Raw genomic sequence first — 26,904 nt, forward strand, 5'->3', positions numbered from 1 at the left:
CTGGGATATATTCCCTTACCACCTTTCTAGCAATTTCCTGGTTTCCTTTCTGTGGGTGTATCGAATACACACTGTATATTCTGGAGAAACATTGAATAGCCATCTTATGACACATTGCCTTGTTGGCTTTCTTGCGACACCAGTTAACAACATAGAGTCATGCCTGAAGAATGCAAAATAATTGAAAATGATGCTTGGTAAATTACAGCATTGCCCTTCCCAACAATTTGCAAGCCTTATTTATAGCTTTAGCTGATTTTCCCCCTGAAGTGGCTGTGATGAAAACAGTGCCATTGCACCAGCCAGTGAATTTAAGCCTGTTGTGAAGGAAATTTGCTGTGAACTATTACGTTTGCCTTCTTTAAATCATCTAGTATTCAAAAGCAGAAGAAAATGTGTGAACCATTGACAAATGAAATGTTGCTTATGTTAGGTCAGGAAGAACTTCCTGCCAGGATAATTGACTCTATCCCTCCCCATTACCCACTTCATCCTTGTTATAATTATTTGGATGGATCTGTGATCTCTTCCACCCTAAAAGATCTATAACTAGGGCAGAGGGATTAAGGTCTTGTCTCAGGACACCAAATTTGGAGAGAGATAGTTTTTTAAAAACCCTTACCTTCTCTCTTGGTAACAGCCCTAAGACTAGAAGGGCAAGGGCTAGCCAAACAGGGGTAAGTTGATTTGCCCTGGTTCACACAGCTAGGAAATATCTGAGGCCAGATTTGAACCTAGGATCTCCCAATAGGCCAGGCCCTCTACCCACTATGCCACCTAGCTGCCCTAAGATACAAATGTTTAAAAAGCTGACAGCCTTGTAGAAATAGAGTTTAGCAGCTAGATAGCTAGTTGTCAAAAGAGGAAGCTATCAAATAGATAGTGGAATGAGCTCCTCTTTCATATTCCTGTGCTTACACTGCCTCCTGCACTTTCCTGGGACTACCTGCCCCTCTTACACCTGGTGTTCTGGCTGCTCCCACATCAACTGAGGGTGTATTTCTGGTAGTTTGTCCCAAATGTGACTTATGGTAGTTGAACCAGGCACAAAAATTCATAAATTTGTCTGTGGATGTATCTCTTCAAACAATAATTAAGATTGCAATTTAATTCAACACACATTTTACAATTAATACTCCTTGCATCTAGTATAGGGAGAATATGTGGTAAATGTATGTAAAATGTAAATATAAAAAAATAGACAAGACATAGTCTTAGCCCTCATAAAGCTTACAGTCCAGACACAGAAAAGATAGTAAATTTGTAATAGTAATAATAAGTTACTCAGACCCTGAAATACTGAGGAAGATTTTCTTAAATAGCCTTATCATTATTTGTTAATATGTAATATATTTATTATATAGAAATTATATATTCCACAATATAACTATATAATACAATTAAATTTTCTATGTAATATATAATTTATAAAATAATTATATAATTTTATATAAATATTCATAATTAATGACAAAATAATTTATATTCTTAAAATATAATCTTAGGATAGAAAAGAGAATGCATAAAATATAGTCAATTTATGGTTTTTCTTACTCCCAACAAATAGGACAGGTTGAAAATAGTTTCAAGAAAGGTCCAGGTAAATTAAAGGACAAACAGATCCATAATAAATTGGTATAGAGGGTAGTACGATGTTGTAGGAAAACACACGAAACTTGAGTAAGAAGATGAGGTATACCCAGATTCTGTTAAAGAGCTATATAACCTTGAATAAGTCATTTAGCAATTTCTCTTCCATTTGGACTCTATATTGAACATTCTCAATGACAGTGGCAAACATCTTTGATAACAATCAAGATGATCAGAATTATCTCTTTTAAAAAATTGATTTGTTTTTACATCACTAGATTTCCTCCTCTACCTCTTCTTCTCCCAGAAAGCTACCCCTTCTAACAAATAATCCTTTTTAAAAGAAAAAAGAGGACAAGAAAAGAATTCGGCAAAACTTACCTATATGTTGTCAAAAGTTTGATGCTATTTACTGTGGTCTACACCTGTTGACATTCTACCTCTACAAAGAAGTAGAAAATGGTATCTCTTCATATCTCTTATTTCTTGAAGCCAAGCTTATTCTTTGTATTTTGGTAATATTTGTTGTCAATGTTTTTACAGTTGTATTCTTTACATTTACATTATTGTAGTCACTGTTTTTATTTTTTTCACTTTTTTCACTATTGTTTTTCTGACTTTCTTGCTTCCCTTTGCATTAGTTCATGTATGTATGTCTTTCTCAAGCTTCTCTGTATTCATCATGCTCATCATGTCCTCCTGAGCATTACATTCATATGCCACAATTTATCATTTTTACCATATTATTTATTTACCATGATTTATCATATTTTCAATGGCCACAATTTACTTTCCCCCCAATTGGTAAACATCTACTTTGTTTCCCATTTTTTGCTGCCTTCAAAACATTTTGCTAACTTATGCATTTAGGGGGCACACTGCAATTCAATTAACCTTTGGCTGCCTCAGTTTCCTCAATTGTAAAATGGTAATAATAAACACATACCTCAAAGGGTTTCTATGAGGATCAAATAAGATAATATTTGTAAGTCATGTAGCATTTTGCCCTGTGTTTAATGTTTGTTCCTTAACTCCATAAATATTTTGGTGTATATGGAGCTCCTCCCTTCACTTAGGGATACACACACACACACACACACACACACACACACACACACACACACACACACACATATATATATATATATATCCTAGTAGAAGATTCTCTGAGTCAATGGACCTGAACATTTAAATTATTTTATTTAATTCTAAATTGCTTTCCAGAATGACTGTACCAATCCTTAACTCCACCAAAAATGCATTAGTGTACCTTAAAAAAAAACAACCCTCCATTCCAACATTGCCCCTCATTGTATTCTATCAGCTTTACCTATTTACTAGGTGTGAGGTAAAACATCAGAATTGTTTTGATTTCCATTTCTCTTATTAGTGACTTGGAGCATTCTTTCATTTCAATGTTAATAGTTTGCAAATTTCTTGAGAACTATGCATATATATTCGCTAACTCAAAATTATATCTTGTATTTTTCAAGAAATTGTGATACGTGTAGCCAATTACAGACTCTAAAGGTCCTTATCTCAACTTCCACTCCAAACAGTAAACTGGGTACCCCAGAGAAGAGTCTTTCCTCTCAGGGCTCTATGAGTATCCATCAGCAAGGGAATTCTCCCTTTTATTATTAGTGTTTGTTAATTGTATTTTTAAATTTTATTTTAATTCAATTAATGAAAATCCACCCTCTCTCTACCTCCCCATTCAAAAAGCAACAAAATGAATAATGTAACAAAAATCTATAGTCAAGCCAAATAAAAATTCACATTGACTTATATATGGTATAAATCCATACCATATACTCACTGGCTTCATGGCAGCTCTGGGTGGCAAAGGGCTGAGGTCCTGAGCTCCCTCTCACATTATATATATATATATATATGTATATATAAAATTCTGCATCCTGGGTTCAGCACCTCTGTAGTGGACAGCCAGTTTTATAATGTCCTGGGGACTCTTGCATTGATTGGAGTTCTTAAATTTTTCAAAGTTGTTTGTTTTTAGAATGTTGTTAATCTAGTATAAAAGGTTCTCCTGGTTCTGCTCACTTCACTTTACAACACTTCATAAAGTTTTCCCTGCCTTTTCTGAAATTGTCTCATTATTTTTTATGGCACAATAATAAGTCACTCAGCAATTTCTCTTTGAATTGGACTCTGTATTGGACATTCTCAATGACTGTGGCAAACATATATGATAACAACCAGGATTACAGAATAATCTGTTTAAATTGATTTTATTGATATCTTTTGGTTTTAGTTCACTAGGTTTCCCCCTCTACCTCTTCCTTTCCCAGAGAGTCACCCCTTCTAATAAAAATTTTAAAAAGAGAGAAAAAGGAAAAAAAATCAGCAAAGCCTATCAATTCACACATTTACAAAATATCTGATATTTTTTGCAGTGGTCTACACCTGTTTTTTAAGCCCTTGCCAGAAGTCTTAGAATCAATACAAATATTGGTTCCAAGGCAGAAGAGTGATAAGGTTGGGTATTTGCGGGTTTAGGGGCCACTCAGTTGTAAAGTATCTGAGATCAGATTTGAACCCAAGTCCTTCCAACTCCATGTCAGGAACTTTATTCACTGGGTCACTTAGCTGCCTCTTGTAGACTGAATCTACACGTTTTTTGACCTTCAACCTCTACAAAGGAGAACGGTATCTCCTCATAGTTCTTAATCTTTAGGACCAAGCTTATCCTTTATAATTTGGCAACATCTCTTATTTCTTTTATGGTTTCTGGTTTTTCTTCCATTTATATTGTTAGTCAGTGTATATAGCTTTTAATTTTTTAAAACTTTTTTCCCCCCAATTACATTTAGAAACATTTTTTACAGGTGTCTTATGACATTTAGTGATCCAGATTCTCTCCCTCCTTCTCTATTCTTCCCTCTCCCCAAGGCAGTAAATGTTTTAGATTTTGCCAGGGCTTTCATGCAATACAAATTTCCATATCCCTCCTGCCATGACAGAAGTGTGTATATTGTTTTTCTGATTTTACTTATAATCATATACCATTATTTTTCCAGCCATTCCTCAGTTTTGGGGCATGGTGCTATTCTTCTAATGCTTGCTTCCTCATTCTAATGGGTTCTTCCTAATATCAATTCTCAGAGCCAGTTAATATATCTTGATAACATCCATTGAATAATATTCCCCTATCAATTTTATTGGTTAACATCAATTAGCTTTTACCAAGGGATATTTATGGAGAAAATATAGCAAAAGAAAGTAAAAACTCTAGTGCCAAATCCACTCTCTTCTTCATCACCGTTTTCCTCCAAGGAGAGTGTGTTCAAACTTAATGTGGCTGCCAGAACACATTTACTCTATCAAGTTGACTTCAGTATGGCCGAGTTGCTCTACCCAGTTTCTGCTGGAGCAACTACTGCAGAATGCTGATCATGAGGGCTCTGCTGGTGCCTCTCAGATGCTAGGAAACTGTTATAGATTTTTGAGATATCAAAAGGCCCTGTACCAATGGAAGAACACATGAAAGAGGCAACTCCGCTTCAGAAACGAGCTTATCTCAGAGGCTGTGCCCTCATTGGCTCCATTGGCAGCTCTGGGTGACAGTCTGAGCCCTCTTCCTCCCCTGGGGCTCATAGCCAGTCATCCTCCCTCATTCAAAAGCAGTCAAGGAGGAAAGAAGTGGAGATTCTGGGGGAATCTTTTATATGAACACTCAATTCTGGCTCAGCAGCTACTTGAAAAATCTCTTCCTATTTGAGTGATAATATATGTACAACCCAGTGAAATTGCTTGTCAGTTCCAGGAAGGGGGAGGGAAGAGGGAGGGAGCCATCCAGAATCATGTAACCATGGGAAAAAATGAAAAAAATAAATTAAAAAAACGAAAATAAAAGGTAAGAAAAGTCTTTTCCTAATCAAATAGCAAACAGATTGGAAATAGTTACAGAATATCTCTACATTCCCTGAATCTGAGAGCAAAACCCAATGCACACCAGGAGTAGTCTTACTCAGCATCCATGTAGGGGATTTACAGCAGACAAAAGATGACAAACCCATGGGACAGATACCTCTCCCCTCATTACATATGTGTTGGATATACATTTTTTCCTTTTTAAAAATTTTTTCCTCTATTGTATTAAAAAATGTTTAACATTTCTTTTTTTAAGATGTGAGTTCCAAATTCTCTCCCTTTTCCTGACCCTCCCTCCTCTATTATCTCCCTGCCCTCCCCCACATCCCTGAGATGGCAAGCAACTGATTTGGATTTTACATGTGTAAACATGTAAAACATGTTCCATATTTTTGTGAAAGATTTCCATAATTTTGTGAAAGAGCTCTCAAATAGAAAGAAGAAGAAAATGATAGTATGTTTCAGCCTGCATTCAGACTTCAGTTCTTTCTCAGACAGCAGATGGCATTTTTTATCATGAGGGAGATGACTTTTTGAAAGCCTTCAATGCCATAGTGAATTAAATGCTTGCTTATAATAAATGAACAGTAAGCACAGATCTTGTATTTTCTTCACCTTTTGGTCATAGTCTGTTGTAGGAGATCCCTTGTAAAAGCTATTTATTCTGTTCTGTTTTCATCGAGGATGCTCTTGATACATATGTAAATCATTCTCATGAAGATTTTGTTGAGATATAAAGTGGGCATATGGTTCAATAGTTACTGACATCCGCTGACATATCTTTTGGAAAGAGATATAGAACATATGGTTTCTCCCTCAGTATATATTTTATATATAGATATATGTATATATATATATTCTCCCTCTTTCAGATATCTTCAGAATCAGTTCCACAGTGCAATCAAGATTGTGCCATCACGTGCAACAGAGATTTGGATATGGTCCAACTGCTCTTGTATTTATTTTCTTTTGCGCCATTTCTACTTTCTCATGCAACACACCAGGGACTATAATGCTATACTACTAATGCATTGGTTCCACTGTCTTTATACATGAGGAATGTTAATCTGGCAGAGCGATGAATGTTGGAGTAATGGGGGTGGGGGTGGTAAGAGAGAGACAAGACCCATTTGTAGCCTATTGCAGTGACGGTTTGTATATTTGACTATTCGTGCTCCTGAACAGTAGTGGGAATGGAGGAAGGGGTGGATGAAGTTTGCAGAGGTGAAATCAACAGGACTTGGTAACTGAATATGAGAAATGAGAGAGAAGAATCAAATACAATTTTCCCAATAGAAGCAGCACCTTTAGAAGATAAGCTCTGATTAGGTCAGTTAAAAACCTTGAAAAGACTATCTCTTCTCTGACATCTAAACCCTGGGAACATGGCTTCCAACCTCAACATTCAACTGAAATTGCACTTAGTTGCCACATCTAATGACCTCAGTTCCCATCCTCCTTCACATCTCTGCATTTTACACTGCTAACCACTTTTTTTCACCTGCATACTTTCTCCTTTCTGGGCTTTCCTGACACTTTTTAGTGTGATGAAACATGTTACTAAGAAGACAAGAGATGCAGAAACAGACATTTTCAGAAACGGGCAATGTGAGAATTTGTTACATTGACCTTAACCTTCCATCTTAGAACCAATACTAAATATTGGTTCCAAGGCAGAAGACAAGTAAGGGCTGAACAATGGGGGTTAAGTGACTTGCCAGAGTCAGCTAGGAAGTGTCTGAGGCCATATTTGAATCCAGGGTCACGGGTCTCCAGGCCTGGCTCTCTATCCCATGAGCTTTCTAACTGCTCTTGACACTATTCTCTTAATCCTACTTGTCTGTTCTTTCTCAGTGTCCTTTACTGGATAATCATTTAAGATAGTAACTGTAGGTGACCCCTAAGGCAATGTAATGTCCGGTACCCTCTTCTTTTCCCCCCTGAGACTCTCTCATCACTTGGTGATCTTAGCTCTTCTGGGCTAAAGATGATTCCCAGATCTAATTATCTAACTTTAGTGTCTCCCGTGACCTCTGGACCATATCATGCCCTGCCTACTGAATTTTTTGAATAGGATGTTCTGAAGGCATTTCAAATTCAACAAGTCAAACAAAAGGCCTTTTCCCCAAGCCCACTCCCGCTCCCAACTTATTTTTTCTTTAATTTTACTATTCTCATCTTAACCGGTTCCTCAAACAGTTATATATTATCCCTATATCCATGGATTCCTATGTTTTTCTCATAAAAATGAAAAAAAATCCACCAAAATCCTTGTATCTGTCACAGTCAAATATGGTCAATGTAACAAATTCTCACATTGCCCGTTTCTGAAAATGTCTGTTTCTGCATCTCTTGTCTTCTTAGTAACATGTTTCATCACATATTCCATTCCTCTGGAATCATGGTTGGTCATCTGCATTGATAAGAATTTTGAAGTCTTGCAAAACTTTTTATTGTATTGTATATTTTTTAAGTTCTGCTCATTTCACTCTGCACCAACTTATTTTCAAGGGCACTGCCATTCTTTCCAGTCACCCAAGTTCTCAACTTCTGTCATCCTCAGGTCCTCATTCTTGACCACCCCATGTATCCACTGTTGTCAAATTTTGCCATTTTACCACAAAATTTTCAGATACACCCCTTTCTCACTACTTACACAGCTGCCCTCCTAGTCCAGACTCTCATCCCCTTTTATCTGAATGATTACAATAGCTTCCTAATTGATCTCTCTGCCTCAGATTTCTCCCCCACTTCAATCCATCCCCCACCAAGCTGCCAAATTCAATTTTCCAAAGAATAGGGAGGAAACAGAATAGGAAGGTGGGTTTGATTGTCACTCACACACTTCCAACTCAAACCTAAGTGACTATTACCACTTAGATAAAATATTCACTCTTTTGCATTCCAGGAATGCCCCTTCCTACCTTTACAGTCTTCTTTCCTATTCCTAATATACCATATGGTTCAGCCATACTGTCCTACTTGCTGTCAGAACATCCTGCTCTTTCTCATGTCTGTGCTTTTGCATTGCTTGTCCCTCATTCCTAAGATGTTCTTTCTTACCTCCATATTTTAGAATCCCCATCTTCTTTCAAGTCTCTGCTCAACAACCATCTTCAGAGTTTCTAGGAAACCTGTAGTTTCTCCGTCTGTACTATAAAACCCAGAACCCATGAAAGACATGATTAATCATGTCTTTCATGGGTTCTGGGTTTTAGACCATTTGTATTGAGACTGTTCCACCTCCTCTGAATAGTGAGTCCATAAATTTAAAAGACTGAAATTCACTCTTACCTGCCATTTCACCTGAACTGCTTTAGTGAAAGTTATTTGCATTGTGGATAGCCTGTGGAGCCCCTCCTCCATCTTAAATCATCCACTTCAGCCCAGTAGGTCTATATTGAAAGTAGAAGTCTCACAGAAGAGGAATGAGACTTCATTCTGAAGTATTCCAAAGTTAAATACAAATTATTTGGGAATCATTTTTTACTTGTGTTATTCGTGCCCATTGTGCTTTCATGAAAAAATTGAGTCACCTCATTTAGCTAATTGTGAGTGTAAGTGGTCAATGATTTTTGCTTTCTTGGATCTTCTTGTCACAAATAACTTGAGATATGGATGAATTCCACTCAGAAGCCTTGGATCAGTACCTGGCCCAAATGTGGTCTTCAAAGTACTTGACTTCCTTTCTGCCTTTTTTTTCCTCTAATATTACAGTAAGGTGGGGAATTACTGGTTATGAAGTTATGGGGACCGGGGTTCGATTACCTCTGAAGTATTTCTATTTGACTTCAGATAAGACAAACTTGCCTGAGTTTCTTCATACATAAAATAAAGTAGTTGGACTGTATAGCTTTGAAGATCTTCAGCTAAAAGGATGGGAGTTGTATTAAGTATCAGTCAATGGGCAAGAGTGCAAAAAGAGACATTAAGACTATATATTATTCCACTTTCAAGGGTGGCCTTTAGTAGTAGTTTACTTGAAATTAAAAATATTAGTGCTGTTTTAATATCAAAAGGACTAAAAACCAGTATACAAAACAATATGGCAGCATTAATTCACTGGCAAATTGTCCTACTTCCCAACTTCAGGTCAAATTTTGAGAAATCTAAATGAGTTACCCAAGAGCAATCATGCTGCTGGGATAGGGACGGGGGCTTTAAACATATCCCCAAAGGATGGTGATCCAAGAATTGGAGCTAGAAATTACCAGAGGAGCAAGACTGGGACTAAAGCAGTGCAGCCATTGTTTAGACATTGAGAATAGAGAGCAAGAGTATAAACGATGTATAAACAATGGGCAGAGGAGCAATGTGGTTATTGGAAGGTGTGCTGGATTGGAGTCCAGAAATTTGGATTCAAATCCATAATTTGTTACAAATTTTCTAGTTACAGATCTCTGATCCTATTAATACAATCTCATAAATGTATGATTCTAGTGAGCTGCAGCTTTTGCCACTAATTTGTTAAGTGGGCTACAGTAATTCACTCCCCTTCTCTGGAGCTCATTTTCTCTTTTAAAGGGTTTGGAGGGGGCAGATGCTTCAGTGGATAGTGCCAGGCCTGGAATCAGACTTGAGTTCATATCCAAACTCAGACACTTCCTAGCTATGACTCTGCTGGGTAAGTGATTTAACCCAGTTTGCCTAGCCTTTGCCTTTGAGTTGTTACTAGGACAGAAAAGGGTTTAAAAAATAAAGTGATTGGAGTACGTGATCTTGAAAGTTCTTTCTGGCTCTGAACCATATTCCACTGTTGTGACTCAGAAATGGCTGAATTGCCTTTGTCCCAGGTATAAAAATGGTTCCTTGTACTTATCACTTTCCCCTTTTACTTGGGAAACTGTGTATGATTTTCCACTTTCAGCTAAGTATCTCATGATCTGGAAGAAAACATAGAATGGGACTTATGTTTTCCCAGTCCCAAGGAGAAGGGCTTGATGGCTTTTTCCATCTTGGCAAATGTTTACCTGCCTTAAAAAAAAATCCTTACCTTCTTACAATATTGTGTATTGGTTTCAAGACAGAAGAACAGTGAGGGATAGACAGTAGAAGTTAAGTGACTTGTGCAGGATCACACAGCTAGGAAAAGTCAGCTAGATTTGAACCCAGGTCCTTGTCTCTGTGCCTGCCTCCCAATCCACTGAGACATCTAACTCACCTTTTTTACTTATCTTAATGGCATATAGAAGATCATCCCATATTTCTTACCACACCCAGAGCTGCAGACTCTTTAAATCCTCTCAATCCTAACATAGTTTTCTTTTTATTGATGTGCACACACTTTTGCGGGCCAAACAAGGTCATTTGACACAGATGAATAGGAAAGGACCTTGGTTGTCATCTTCCAGATAGAACCTTTTCCTCTTTATCTTACCTTCCCACCCCCTCCACCCCATGATGATGAACTATAGCAGAAAAATGACTACCAGAGCAACAAAACAGCTGATCATTGAGCTGGGAGGAGGGGGTTAGTTTTTTCCTTATATCCTATTATACATATCCATATATATATCCATATATATATAATTTATATATATAGCAAGAACTACCACTCTCTCCTCTTACTCCAACCTCCCCAAAATATCCCGTTGTTAAGTGTCTGATCCTGTCCCTTTCCTTCGGATTTTTAAAGATAATTCCTGGGGGGCAGGTGGGTGGCTCATTGGATTGAGAATCAGGCCCAAAGATGGGATATCCTACATTCAAATCTGGCCTCAAGACACTTCCTAGCTGTGTGACCCTGGGCAAGTCACTTAACCCCCATTGCCTAGTCCTTACTACTCTTCTGTCTTGGAATCAATATACAATATTTATTGATTCCAAGACAGAAGGTAAGGGTTAAAAAAAAAAGATAATTTATTCTCCAAATCCTTCCCAAGTGAGAACTCCCTGACACTTGGACAAAAGTTGGAATGATGGTACTGTTCAACAGGCCAATGGACCCAGTCTTGGCAGCAATGCTAGAGATGTTCCATGGACAGCAGCTACAAAAATGCAGCTCCTGGTCAGCTTCAATCAATCCAGAAAAAGCATCTCCTCCAGAAAATTACATTTCTATAACAAGGCTAACTGAGGCCTGGCCAGACAGCTGTCAGAATGTAAAAAGCAGACCTGCTGGTCTCAGTGGTATAGTTTTATGCCTTGGGAAGTAGACATTGGCTATCTAGTTTGGGACTTTTGAAAGAGAAGATAAAGATGTCATTTGATTGTATATACAGATAAGAGGTATCTCAGGCCTGGCGGAAGGGGAGAGGGCATAAAAGCTGGTAAACAGTTGCTGAGATCCAGCTCATTCATCAAAACATTTGTTCTGGAAAAGCACTGGCATGAAGATAAACCTCCTGCCCTTGAAGAGCTTCCCTTCCCTCCTGGTTGTGTCCATGAGTCACAGCCTGGTCCAGTAGCCAACAGAACTGGAACTATTGGCACCCACTTCCCCCTCAAGTGAAACTTGGATTTTTGAGGGAGTCATCCCAATTTGTTGTGCTCTAAAGATGTCCCCTCACTCCAAGGCATACGTTTGGGAGGAGGGGGCATTTCCAAGGAGCCCTAAAACACATCTGACTCCCTAGGCTCCGAGATAACTTCCTCTCTCTTCCCAAAATAGGGCTGGGTGAATACCTGTGTTTCTCCCACCTTTTACATCCAAACAACTATTGTCACTGTGGAGATAGCACCAGAGAACTTTCCTCTGTAGATCAACAACACAAGGGAAGGAGGCAGGAGATAAAGAAGCCTCAAGAGTGTAGGAGAGAGAGTGTTGCATATAAGTATCAGAGGATTCATCTCTTCAGCTCTGCTGCTTCTTAGCTGCTTGGACTCAAGTCACTTTACTGCTGAGCCTCAGTTTTGCCATCTGTAAAATGGAGGTCATTTGCACTTCCTACCACACAGATTTGTTGTGAGAAAAGTACTTTGTATTCCTTAAAGTGACATGGAAAAGATGGTTATTATTATGAGAAGCAAAGTATTTCCAAACACTGGGGAAAGGTAGCAAACGAGTGACATTCATAGAAAATTATCTCCACTGACTTCTTTCACTTGTTCCTCATTCAGTAAAGAGAAGGCTATAGGCTCCACACTGAAGTGTATCTCTAAACTCAGGGCCTAATCCAGTTCTATGCAAAATTAGTGGATAACTTCCCACCCCTCCCCAATCACAAATTAGTTCATCTCAAGGCAACCTTCCCAGAAATAATCCATTCTCTACTGTGGTTTGGGGCAGGTTATTTAGGAGATGGAGGGGATTCCCAGCAGGTCATCAGGGGAGTAGATGACCTTGGTGTAGCAAATAAAAAATAAACTCTAAGCTTAGAATCTTATACTGTGCTTTGAAAATGAAGAAAAAGACAGCAATGACATTAAGACAAATGCAGGAAGACAATGAAACAAACCACAGATGACTGGCACAGGTGAGTTGAAGGATCTGGTAGTACATGCTTCCTAGAAGTGTGTAGGAGGTACAATACTGTGAGGCCAGAAAATATCCCCAGAGTATGGAAGAGCAAACCTGACAGAAGCATCCTTTTCGAGGGTCCCATTCCCTCTGCTCTAGCTCTGGTAGGTAGGTAGAGCAAAAGGCCAGAAGTCAGGAACATGTTTAGTCATTTCACTTATGTCCAACTCTTTTATGACCCAAGTAGGGGTTTTCTTAGCAGAGATACTAGAGTGGCTTGCTATTTCCTTCTCTGGCTCATTTTAGAGATGAGGAAACTGAGGCAAATGGGGTGACGTGATTTGCCCAGGATCACACAGCTGGATTTGAACTAAGGAAGTCTTCCTGATTTTAAGCCCAGTGCTTTATCCACTTCATCATCTGGATATATATGGCCTGAGTTCAGATTCAATCTGAATAGTTGTATGGCCCTAAGCAAATCATTTACTGTCTCTGCCTTAGTTTCCTTACCTATAAATTGGGAGTTATAGCAGCTTCCACCTCAAAAGGTGTTATATTAAATCCTTATCCCTTTCCCTTTCTCCCTTTCTGGGGTAGCAAGGGAGAATGAGTGGCCAGGGAGTCAGGAGACCTAGGTTTCTTTATCTTGTTGGACCCTTAGCAGGCTTTCCTTATCAGCGCAATGAGAATAATCAAATGAGAAAACTACAAAATCACTAGACACTTTTTTTTTTGGTTTGGACTTGAGATTTCATTAGTGTGGGAGAACTCCTTAGGTTGAAATTCCCCCCTGTAATGCCAATCCTCCACTTGCCTAAGGCTTGGGAGTCTCCCAGTTGATATGTGATAAAGGTGGGACTTGGACCCAAGTTCCTCTCACACTAAGGTGGGTCCTTTATCCACTATCCCATGCCACCCCCCTCATAAAAACACAGAGGTATGATTATTCTTTTTCTTAGTGGTGCTAATAACTCATTCTTCTTTCACAAGCAATTTCCTGACTTAAAAATCTGGTCTCTTAAAATGAACCCATCTATGTGTTCAGGGTAGGTCCTATGCAGTCAACCTGTCAGCTCTTGTGACCATTAGAAATAAGCAAAAGTGAAACACAGGCACCTTGGCTCATGAATGAATGAATCCCTTGTGAATTTGTTTAGTGAGTCGATCAGCCTAAAGGACTTGATCATCCCTGGGCTTACTGACTAACTCAAGTGTCTGAACCTTCAAAGATGTGGACTGAACTCAAGGACTTCTGGTGACACCATTTAAGGGGAAACCCATCCATGAAGTCCAGCCTGAAAGAGCTTCCCATCCATACCAGAAAGCCCTAGAAGCAGTGTAGACCACAACGAAAACATGGCACTGATGAAGGCAGCTGGCATGGATCCGAGCTCTTTAAAGGTTGGTCAGTTTTATCTAGATGGCCTGACCATCTTGCCATGTGAGCTGTTGGTCACTAGAGAGGCAAGGTAAGATGCTCAGTTTAAAATGGCTTGACAAAATTCACTCCCATTATGGAGAAAGCCACCCCAAAGTATGTGCCCCATCCTCTTGATGACATTTAGGCTAGCAGCATATCTCCTGATCTATGTGATGCCTCAAAAAAAAAAAAAGGTCCCAAAAATCTTTATATACTGCCTTCCTTCAAAAAGCTCTAAGGTTTTAATTGAGCTCATTGTCATCTTTTCCTTATTTCCCCTTATTCTGCCATAAAGCAGACTGGGGAACTTCTCTCAAGTCTCCATCCTCAAACTATTGCCAGCCTTTAAAGATCAGGATGCCAAGCCCACCTGCAAACCTATTGCTATAGAGGGCCAGGCTTTGGCCATCCATCTTTGTCCCTATCCACGGTACCTCGAGGAAGGAGTATCATAATCACCTCCTCAACCATAGGTAGAATATGGTCTTTGTGAAGTGAATTCCTGGCATTGTTGACTTAAGCTATGAGGCAAAGTTTGGTAGTGAGTATTACTAGGTGGGTATCATCAGTGGTACAAAGAAGGAACTTCCTACAGCCGAATTCTGTCAGTTTTGTCTACCTAGTATTCTAGGTGGCTTTCTTGCTGGAAAATGAGGAGCCCCTGCAAGGGGCTTTCCCACCACTCTGATCCCTCCCTATAATCCTCCTGTTTTTGTGAGGCCTCGGATCAAGCCTGGCTGGTGTGGCAATCACCAGTAGTTCCTTCTGAGGTTTGCACTGTCTCTGTGGCCTCTGGAGGAGCAGCCGTTGGGTGGGAACCTCCTTGGTTCTCTTCTCTACCGAGTTTTGGCTCCTACAGGATCGATAGTGGGAGACGGCTTCTGGAAAGACAAAAAGCAGCACTGTCCCCAAATTGTGGTTCTGGGGTAGGTGCTGTCCAACAGAGGTTCACAGAAGAATAGAATCCAGGCTGGACAAGGCCCCTTCTAGTCCAAGGGTTCTTCTTCTTCTTTTTTTTTTTTTAAAGTTTATTTTTTTTAAAATTTAAGGGGGCAGCTGGGTGGCTCAGTGGATTGAGAGTCAGGCCCAGAGACAGGAGGTCCTGGGTTCAAATCTGACCTCAGACACTTCCCAGCTGTGTGACCCTGGGCAAGTCACTTCATTCACCCCCAATGCCTAACCCTTACCACTCTTCTGGCCTTAGAACCAATACCCAGCATTGATTCTAAGACAGAAGGTAAAGGTTTAAAAACATTTTTAAAACTTTTTTTCCCCAATAACTAGTCCAGGGATTCTTAAATGAGATCCCTGGCATTCTTATATATACATATATATATATATATATACATACACACACACACACATATATATATATGTATGTTGTGTGTGTGTGTGTACATATATATATTCAGATAATTGCGTTTCAATATAACTGGTTCCCACTGTAATCCTATAGATTTTATTGTTTTTCTAAAACCCTTACCTTCCACCTTAGAATCACTACTGTGTATTGGTTCCAAGGCAGAAGTGGTAAGGGCTAGGCAATGGGGGTCAAATGACTTGCCCAGGGTCACACAGCTGGGAAGTGTCCAAGGCCAGATTTGAACCCAGAACCCTCCCATCTCTAGGCCTGGCTCTCAATCCACTGAGCTACCCAGTTGTCCCCCCCCTACAGATTTTATTTTATGCATTTAAATAATATTATTCTGAGATGGGGAACCATCAGCTTTACCAGACTGTCAATGGGGTCCAAAATATGCAGCTAGATGGCTCAGTGGATCAAGAGCTGGGCCAGCCCGGGGACAGGAGGTCCTACATTCAAATCCAGCCTCAGATACTTCCTAGCTGTGTGATCCTGTGCCTAGCCCTTACCCCTCCTCTTCTGCCTTGGACTTAACACAGAGTAGTGATTCTAAGATGGCAGGAAAGGGCTTAAATCAGGAACCCTTGATCTAGACTAGTGATTCCCAAAGTGGGCGCTACCGCCCCCTGGTGGGTGCTGCAGCGATCCAGGGAGGCAGTGATGGCCACACTTTTTTGTATTACATTCTATTCCGAGTTCAATAAATAGTTTCATAATTTCCAGGGGCCCTAAGTAATATTTTTTCTGGAAAGGGGGCGGTAGGCTGAAAAAGTTTGGGAACCACTGATCTAGATCAATCCTCTCACTTTACAAAGAAGGAAGCTCAAATCCCCAGAAGGAAATGACTTGTCTATAGTCACAAACTTGGTAAGTGGTTGATTAGGGCTCCAAATTCAGGTCCTCTAACACCATTTCCTGTGCTCTTTCCAACATGGCTGAAGCTAGTTATCTCCTAGGCAAGGGGTGGGTATCCCTGGACCTCTAGAGATGACCATTTCAGACCTCCTCAAGTCTAAAAAGTATGAGATTTCATGACTTGAAATCATCTCAGATGCTACTTTCAGGAAGACTCAGGCCATGCCCCCCTTCGCACCTGAAGCCCGTGCCCTGCCTTTCACCAGAGCAGGTTCAGCTATCAGTAGGGGCACCCCCCAAATCCAAGTGCATCCCTATTTGGTCTCCCCCGGGGAAGTTGTCAGCTCCCTCTGGACTGGAGGCCAGACCTGACCCACAGGGCCCTTCCTCCAGGGAGGTTTCATAAGCCTCCATTAACGGGTTGACTCACTTTTTTGGTTTTTCTGCAACAGCTTTGGGTTGCGGCTGGTCGGGAATAACTGGGCTCCCAGGGGGAAACTGCCAACCAGCTGGGACATCAGGAACTGCTTTTTGATGCTGTCAGAGCAGTAGGAGGGTTTCCAGGGCTTCGGTACATAGCCCCACTGGGTGCGAGGCTTGTTGAAAGACAATAGTTTCTCCTGGGAGAAGTGCTGGACAAACTTCATGGGCTGGTAGGGGATTTCGACGGGACTATCTATTTCTTCACGGGTGCAATTAGATGATATAGAGCTGGGTGATGAGATTAAGCTTGGTAATGGTTCTGGGGACTGGGAGCAGCTACTGAATAATGAGGAGGTTTCCATCAAAGCAAGAAACTGAAAGAAAAGGAAGGCAAAAACTCAGTTGGGAAAAGACAAGGATAGCCTCTCCGCATCAGTCCTGGGTAGGAACAGGAAGACAGGAAGTTGGTTTAATGGGTGAGAAGAAGGGAGAAGAATTTTCTGACTATGAGGGAGGGAATACTAAGAACTCTCAACTTGACTCTAGTTTACAGCGACTCCTTCTCTAGAGGTCTTCTTCATCTGCCTCCATAGGATCCTGCCTGAGGACAATAATTTTAATGATAAAGACAACAGCTAGCATTTATATAGTACTATCTATCTCAGTTGAACCTCATAACAACTTTATTCCCATTTGGAAGATGCAGAAACTGAGGCTGAGTTTTAAAGTGACTTGTCCAAGATCACACAGCAAGTAAGCACAGTTTTGATCTCACCAATTATTCAACAAGGCAGGTTTTTTGTTTGGGGACTTTTTTTTAACTCTCATTTCCAAACTGTGTGATCTTGGGCAAGTTACTTAATCTCCATCACCTGGCCCTTTCTGCTCTTCTGCCAGACAGAAGGCAAGGGTTAAAAAAAATAACTCAAATAAACCTTACCTTCTGTCTCACTGTCAGAATCAAGGCAAGGTTTAGGAGGCAATGGAGGTTAAATGACTTGCCCAGGGCCAAACAGCTAATGAAGTGTCTAGGGCCAGATTTGAATCCAGGTCCTCCCTACTCTAGGTCTGGTGCTCTATCTACTGTGCTACCTAAGTGGCCCCAAGTAAGGCAGGTTTTGAACTTGAGTCTTCCCTATCTAAGTCTATCCACTATGCCATATCTGGGAAACAGGTAGATAAGTCCCTTCCAAGACGAGGATCCCACAGCACTCATCCCATAGCTATCATTTTAAAGTCTGCGGTCATTCAGCTGTTTGTCAGTCATATCTGACTCTGTGACTCCATTTAGGGTTTTCTCGGCAAAGATCCTGCAGTGATTTGCCATTTCCTGTTTCAGCTCATTTGACAAATGAGGAAACTGAGGCAAAGGGGGTTAAGTGACTTGCCCAAGGCCACACTATTAGTAAATGTCTACAGTCACATTTGAACTCAGAAAGATGTCTTCCTGGCTACAGGTCTGGCTCTCTATCTACTGCACCACTTAGCTGCTCCATACTGGCAGAATAGCTTTCATTTTAAGGTTTGCAAAGCACTTGACAAATGCTATTTCTAATCCTCACACTCACCTAGGGAGATAGGTGCTTCTATTCTCCCCTTTTCACAGGTGAGAAAAAGGGGGCTGAGAGATTAAAGTAAAATTGCCCAGGGCAACACAGCTAGCAAGCAACTGAGGCAGAACTCAAACTCAGGTCTTCCTTGCTCAAAGTCCAACACTCTTTTCCACTGCATCACCTATCCATTGCATTGCCTGATTAGGCACCTCACCTATTATGCCATTCCATTCCATGAGTTTTAAAACTAGGAGGTATCATTTTGCAAGAGAGCAAATATTGGCTCAGAGGACTCAGGTTCAAGCCTCACCTCTAATAATCTGGGCAAAGGCCTCCCTGGACCTCAATTTCCTCACCTGTAAAATGGTCTCCAAGGTCTCTTCCAGGTCTAGATCTAGGATCCTATGAAACTAAGTCCTGAAGCAGTTAGGTAAATGTCACCATATCACAACAATAAACAATATGGAACAAAAACCAGAATCCAGTGCTCTTGACCATTGGTTGAGGAGTCTCTCCCTTCAGGATCTAGGAAATTTGACATTTGGTTCTAGCTTATATATTTAGAACTGGAAGGGATTTTATTCATTTATTTTTAAACCTTTATTTTCTTTCTTAATAACAACTCTAAAACATAAGGGGCAAAGGCTAGGAAGTGGGATTAAGTGACTTGTCCAGGGTCTTGAAGGAAGTGTTCTGAGAGAAGATTCAAACCCAGGTCCTCCTTATTCCAGGCCTGGTGCTCTAGTCACTGAGACACCTAGGTGCCACTGGAAGGTGGATGACTTACTTTAAAAGACATCTAGTCTAAAATTCCTCCTGAGCCTGAGAGAGATTAACTCATTTGCCCAGACTCACCCAGGCAGAGGTGTAAGAAGCAATTTTGTACCTAAAACAAAATGGCAGAGGGAAGGGAGAGAGAGAGGTATACCTGGAGTGTGGATGCCAGGGGGAGGAAGCTTTCCCCAGGATGGGGCCATGGGCATCCTTTCACTAGCCCCACCCTGGACAAAACCTTCATCACCTTGGATCTGCACAGAGATGGTGGCAGAACCAGGATTTGAAGCCAGCTAATCCCAGACCTCGAAATATTAACAATCACTACTATTACACAGCATTTGCGGGGTTTGCAAAGCATTTTATAAACTCATTTTATCCTCACAAGCACCTCGGGAAGCAAATGCTATTATTATCTCCATTTACATACAGATGTAGAAACTGAGACAGAGGTTAAGTGACTGGCCCAAAGTCACCCAGACAGTCAGTAGCTGAGGCTACATTGCAAAGTCATCTGGACTCTAGCACTCTCCCTCCACCGTTCCACCTAGCTACCTCCAGCACCCTCTTCTGCTCTAGCCTTCCATCCCAGAACTACTGGAGAACATGCTCACATCAGGGAATGAGCTGGATTCTTCGACATTTGCAGAGATGGGATTCCAGGATTCCTGCTTTCCTGGGCTGGTGAAGAGGGACTTCCTCAGGTCAGGCACAGAGCTGTAGTGACACACACTAGCTTTCTCCGTAAAGGTGGCCTTGGCCTTGGCCTCCTGCTTGGGGGTCTCCTGAAGAGGGCCGGAGGGTTCTAGGTATTTCAGAGACTCAGTTTCCTTTTGCTTCGATTCTGAGTCCAAGGTGGAGGTACAGGGCAGCAACATGGAAGAATTGGAGAGCTGGGAAGGAGCAAACCAAATATTGCATGGTACTTGGTGAATCCACCTCTTATCCCTGTTACATTCATTCGCATAGGAGGGCGCTGAGGTCATGGGGTGCTGGGGTTGGGGAAGGGCCCATTAGAAAAGCCTCTCTTATTGCTTAGCACACCTAGGGTTTGGAGGTCATAGGCAAAAGGGATGGGGGATGACCTGAGTCTTTGCATTCATGGGAAAAAGGGGATAAGGTGGGATTCTAGAGGGAAGCTGGAGACTCGGGTAGGACAAGGTAATAAATAAGACTTGGAGTGGGGGGGGGAGGAAGGAGGGGAAGAGTGGCATGCTTTTTTCCAGATGGGAGTCAAAAGAAACAGCAGAAGACAGTCATCCCTAAGGTATGTCCTTCGGGAAATCACCAGGCCCTTGACATTTTGACATTTCCACATTTCACTTTCGCCCAGTCGTCTGGTAGCATGATAATTTGCTGGGTCTGACAGAGAGAAATCAGCCTCTCCTAGAGGGGGCGCTAGGAGTGTGGGGTCATCGTAGTCTTGGAGCCACCCTCTCCCACACCCTGCCCCCCTTGGCTTTTTTGTTTCCAAGGGCTGGATGGGAGTACAGTCCTGTGGCCTTTCTAGACACCTTACTGAAGGCAAAAGGGAAGGTGTACAAGACAGGACCTGCGCAGCATTCTTTACTGTTTGGCCAGGCAGAAGTCTGAAAAGGACAAGGGGGACCCCTGGCTTCCCCAACCACCCCTCCACTCCCATTTCGGCTCCCAGCCCTCTTCTCAGCCCAGCACTTTCAGTGTGCTTGGGCACTGGCTGGTGGTCTTCTTGATCAGCCCCTCCACCCCCAAAGGCAGGGCAGGGAGGTGTACTGGATATTTCCGATTTTCCCGACCATCGGCATTTACTTGTCTGGCGCTGTACACAGAAGTTCTTTGTTTTGCCTTCTCTGGGCGAGAGACCCTGGTCCCATCACCTGCTGATTCACCCTGAAGCTCATTCTTCTTCTCGTGCAGATATAAGGCTTTCTTCTCCTCCTTCAGCCGTAATGCCTGGATCTGCTGCCTAGTCAATTTAATTGAATTCAACAAGTTTGTTACAACACTCCAGAGCACTGCGCTTTAGACAAGACATGGGGGTCTGCCCTCCTATGGCTGGCAGTCTAGGAAAGGGTGGGATACTGCCGTAAACAAGAATTCAGGCTAAGTACCACAACCACAACCAGGCATTACTCAGATACAATTCAGTTGTGGGGGTGGAGGGCAGGCTGGTAGGTGGTGGGTGGTCCACGGAGGTCCCAGGAGACACAATCCAGTTGCACATGCAGTTATACCTGTTCTCATCTCTTCCTTCTTCCCTGACCCCACTCCACCATCTGTCTTTCCAAATATGGCTCTGGGGCTCAGGCTAGACTCAGAGAAGATAGCATCTGGACAAGTAGAGGCAAGAAGCACCCTACCACAATCATGGTGTCAGCCTGGGCCAAATTCCCAGTGACCTTATCCTAGTTACAGCTCAGAAAAGTTCACTAAAGAGGTGCAAAGGAAATTGTTTTTTGAGGTCCAAAGGGAGGTCATTCCTGAATAGGTAGATTGAAGTCCTGGGGGGAGAGTTGGGGAGAGGAGGGACTAGGTCATAGTGCAGGGCCCAATAATTAAGCAAGTAATATCATGGTAGAAGGTAGGGGAAGAAGATTTGAGTTGGACTTTAAAAGGTAAAAGGCTAAGAGGAAAAGGGAGGCATAGAGTTAGGGAGATATGGGCACATTCAAGAGACAAAAAATAGTCTTAGGCAAAACATAGAGTGGATAGGGAGAAGGGGTAGTAATAGAAAATAAATCTGGAGAGGTAGAGTGTTACCACACAAGACTGAAGATGGCCTTGAATACCAGGCAAAGGATCTAAGGCCTAATTAGATAATAAAACACCATGTGAGATGTTTTGATGGAAGGTGACATGACTATAAATATTCATGAAGACCCATCTGGAAGCAATGGATTGAGGGACAGCTAGGTGTCTGAGAGGATAGAGAGCTAGGGCTAGGGACAGAAGGTTCTAGGTTCAAATCTGGCCTCAGATACTTTCTAGCTATGTGACCCTGGGCAAGTCACTTAGCCTCCATTGCCTAGTCCTTTACCATCCTTCTGTCTTATAACCAATGGATAGTATTGAAGGTAAAGGTTGGTTAAAAAAAAAAAGAATGAATTGGTGAGGGGTCACTTCTCTTATTGAGAGCTGATCACCCTCCCAGTCACTCCAAGTTCTCAATCTTTAAGTCCTACTTGACTCACTGGCTTCCTCTAAGAGCCAGCTAAAATCCTTCCTTCTGAAAGAACATGAATCATGTAACCATGGAAAAATATTCTAAATCAATCAATAAACTGATTAAAAATAAAATAAAATCCTTCCCCCTATAGGAATTTTTGCCCGATCACTCATAATTCTAGTGTTTTTCCTCTGCTGATTTGTACATGTTTGCTTGTTTGTGGTCTCATTAGATTGTGAGCTCCTCAATGGCAGGAACTTTCTTTGTATCTCCAATGCCTGGCACACAGTAAGCACTTAATGCTTACTGATTTCTCTTTCTCTTGCTCCCTATATCTTTTTTTTCTTTCTTTTGCCCTTACCTTCCATCTTATAATCAATACTGTGTATTGGTTCCAAGGCAGAAGAGTGGTAAGGGATAGGCAATGAGGGTTGGGTGACTTGTCCAAGGTCACATAGCAAGGAAGTTTCTGAGGCCATATTTGAACCCGGGACTTCCTGTCTTTGGGTCTGGCTCTCAATCTATTTAGCTACCTAGCTGCCCCCTCTATCTTTTACTTCAATTAGCTTTTTAGTTGATTCTCTAAGTATACTATCACAGCATCTGTAAAGAGTGATAATTTTGTTCCTTTTTTGCCTATTCTAATTCTTCAATTTCTTTCTTGTCTCACTGCTATAGCATTTTCTAGTAAATACTAAATAGTAGTGGTGATAATAGGCTTTGCTTCACCCTTGATCTTATCAGGAAAGTGTCCAGCTTAGCCCTAAATCACTCCCTATATGCAAACAATTACTAAAGCTTGTGGAGTCTTCTACATAGCACCTTATGCTTTCCTTGCCCATTTTCCTGTCCACACAGCATCAACTCTAGCCTAAGCCCAGATTGGGAGGGGTATAAAACATTACCAGGTTAAGTAAAGGTCCTGTTCTGATCCTTGTGATAACAGTTCCTTCCCTCTCTGGATTATCTTCAGCTTAACCTGTGTAAAGCTTGTTTGCACAGAGCTCTTTGAATGTTATCTGCCCCATTAGTCTTTGAGTTCCACTGCCTGGCACAGAGCAGGTGCTTAATAAAAACTTGTTGATTTGACTTAGGAAACCCTCAGATGGTGAAGTTACTTCTATCCTCTCTGGAATTTACAATCTTAAAAGTTGCTGATAAAATCAAGAGGTAAAGTGACTTGCCCAGGGTGACATAGTGTGCACCAAGGGACAGTTTTGAACCCAAGTCTTCTTGGCTCCTTGGCCTGTTTTCTACCCACTATGCCAGGGTTTCCTCTAAATAGTTAAGAGTCATCATTCATATAGAGCTTTAAGGTTTCCAAAGATCTTTTCATGAATTATCTCATTTGATTGTTACTCTATGAGTTAGGTTCTACTATTATACCCATTTTACAGATGAGAAAACTGAGGCCAAGAAAAATAAATCGACTTCTCCAAGAACACACAGCTCTAAGTGGCCAAGGGCTGGATTTGAACTCAGGTCTCCCTAATTTCAAATCTGGCACTGCCCACTATGTCACCTAGCTGCAAAAGTAATGCAAAATAACATGAAATAATTTCAAGAGGAAGAAAACATTGACAATTGGAGGTGGGCAGGAATTAGGAAAGGTCTGGAACATTGTGATAAGTGTAACTGGTCTCCTTATTTCCTGACTCTCCTCTTTCAAGTTGTTCCTCTGCACAGCTACAGAGCTGATGTTCCTAAAAAAGAAACCCAAACATATCACCACACCTCCACATCTCCCATCTCTACTTAAATGAAGAATATCTTCCCATTACCTCTGGGATAAAGTACAAAATGAGAATTGGAGGAATTTAAAGCCCTCCATGATCTGGCTTACACCTTTTCTTGTCTTATTAGGTGTTACTCCCCCCTTTGCATACTCTACTGCAGTCAGTCTAGTCTTCTAGGGGGCTCCAAATACAAAGAATTTAATCTTCGTGTTTTCCTTGAGTTCATCTCCCTAGGATGTGCACCTTCTCCTTACCTTTACCTCAGTGAATTACTGGCTTCATTCAAAGTACTTCCTATAACACCTTCCCTCAATTTCCCCAAGGGTTGAAATTCTCATCCCTTTGAAATTACTTCCAAGATATTTTGAACTTACTTGCATAGTCCCACTTGTTGAACGTAAGCTGCCTGGAAGGCAGAAACTTGTGTTTTTGTCTTTTTTATCCAAAGGTTTTTAATGAACACTTGTTGAACTCAACTGAGGAAGTTCTATTAGGAGGTTATTGTAACTGTCCAGGCCTAGTTGTGACAAGGGCATGGTGAGAGGAGTAAAAGACAGGAGAGAAGAAATGAGAGAGAGTGAGCCCTTGTCATGTTGGATTCCTCCAGGCTCAATAACTGATTAGACAGGAAATGTGAAGGATGGCAGAAATCCCTAAGTTGATGGATAATAGGGAATCGTGTATAAGATACAACTGATAGAAAAACTGACATCAGAGGAAAGGGAGGGTGGAGCCAAGATGGCAGTGTAGTAGCAAGGAAATTTTGAAGCTGCTCTGAATATCCTTCTAAACTGATCTTTAAAAGGTGTCTCAAGAGGCTTCCGGTTAAGATGGCGGCAGAGTAAGGAGCAGCTGCTTGATCTCTCCTAACTGAAGCATACAGGACTCCTCAAGGGGACATAAAAACAAATCCAGACGAATGAAGAGACCCCACAACAGGGTGCAGCATTGAAGGTACGTGGAATCGGGGCATTTCCATGCTATAAAGGGGTGAAACAGCTCTCACTAAAATGCGAGAGGAAGAAGCCTCTCCCCCACCCCCCACACCATGTACAGTGCCAAGGCCAGTGCACAAAAGCAGGTTTGGGGCACCCATTAAGTCACTGGCAGCTCCAAGACTTGTTCCTGAGAGCAGCAAGACTTAGGACCCCAAGAGGCTAAAGAACGCACACGGACTTTGCATACAGACCCTGAGCGCCTGCGCAGGTGAAGGCATTGCCCTAAACATGGACAAGGATCTCGAGGCGCAGGCTTGGACCTCTAGTGGGAATCCTGTGCAGACTGGAGCATGGCTGTGGAAGCAGTGCCCTGAGACTGCTGAAGGAGCCCCGGGGAGAGGGGCAGACCAGGAACGACCAGGAGGCTCAACCCCGAGAACAACAGGACCTGAGACCTCAGGAGCCTAGAAAGCGCAGACAGACCCTGAGTGTGAGGACAAAGCGCAGAAGGCGCAAGTCTAACAATGGCAAGCCAAAATCGGGAACCCCAGAAGAGAAAGATTATCAAGAAGAACTCTGTAACACTCAACAACTTTTACACAGAGAAAATCCAGACAACAGAGGAGAACAAGTAATCATATCCAAACCTTCCCAAAATAATGAAAACTGGTCACAAGCTATTGAAGAGTTCAAATCTGAGATGATGAGAAAGATGGAAGAGATCTGGCAAGAAAATAACAGTTTAAAAAGCAGAATTTTGCAACTGGAAAGTGAGGCTCAGAAATCAAATGAACTGATAAGCAAATTGAACACCAGAAATGACCAGATTGAAAAGGAAAACCAAAAGATCATAGCCGAAAACCAAAAGATTATAGCTGAAAACTAGTCCCTAAAGGCTAGAATTGAGCAATTAGAAGCTAATGATCTCTCAAGACAGCAAGAACAAATAAAACAAAGTCAGAAGACTGATAAAATAGAAGGAAACATGAAATACCTCAATGAGAAAGTGACAAATCAAGAAAACCAGTCTAGAAGAGACAATTTGAGAATCATTGGTCTTCCAGAAAAAACAGAAATTAATAGAAACTTGGACTCCATACTAAAAGAAATTATTCAGCAAAATTGCCCTGAAGTTCTACAACAAGAGGGCAATATAGACATTGAAAGGATCCATAGATCACCCTCTACACTACACCCAGAAAAGACAACCCTCAGGAATATAATAGCCAAATTCAAGAGCTTCCAAGTAAAAGAAAAAAATCTTAAAAGAACCCAGAAAGAGACAATTCAAATATCAAGGAGCACCAATCAGGATTCACACAGGATCTGGCAGCCTCCACGCTAAAAGACTGCAAGGCTTGGAATATGATATTCAGAAAGGCAAGAGAACTGGGTCTACAACCAAGGATCACGTACCCATCAAAACTGACTATATACTTCCAGGGGAAAGTTTGGGCTTTCAACAAGATAGAAGCTTTCCAAGTATTTGCACAGAAAAGACCAGGACTAAATGGAAAGTTCGATATCCAACCACAAAAATCAAGAGAATCATGAAAGGGTAAATAAGAAACAGAGGGGAAAGAAAGAAAACTCATAATTTTTAAAATTTTGCCTCTGTAAGGGCTTCAATAAGATCTAATTATCTGTATTCCTATGTGGAGAAATGCTATGTATAATTCTCTGTAGTGAACTCTATTCACTATTATAGAATCACTATTATAGCAATCAGAAAAATAATTCATAGGGAGAGGACGGAATACTAAATGGTCTAAGATGACATGGGGGGGTGGGAAAGAGGGGGGAATAGTAGGGGACAC

The 26,904-nt window shown here is 41.4% G+C and overlaps 1 protein-coding gene across 1 annotated transcript in view; it reads right to left on the reverse strand.

The window, feature by feature from the left end:
- Nucleotides 1-14,927: 14,927 nt before the first annotated feature.
- The window catches only part of TTLL6 (tubulin tyrosine ligase like 6), a 60,361-nt gene continuing 48,384 nt past the window's right edge, over nucleotides 14,928-26,904 (reverse strand). The window contains 4 exon segments of the mRNA XM_044675114.1: nucleotides 14,928-15,202; nucleotides 16,949-17,315; nucleotides 19,883-20,161; nucleotides 21,057-21,213. Coding sequence (XP_044531049.1) covers nucleotides 14,928-15,202; nucleotides 16,949-17,315; nucleotides 19,883-20,161; nucleotides 21,057-21,213 — 1,078 coding nt within the window.

This window comes from Gracilinanus agilis, chromosome 4, assembly GCF_016433145.1.
Source record: "Gracilinanus agilis isolate LMUSP501 chromosome 4, AgileGrace, whole genome shotgun sequence".
Classification (NCBI taxonomy): Eukaryota; Metazoa; Chordata; class Mammalia; order Didelphimorphia; family Didelphidae; genus Gracilinanus; species Gracilinanus agilis.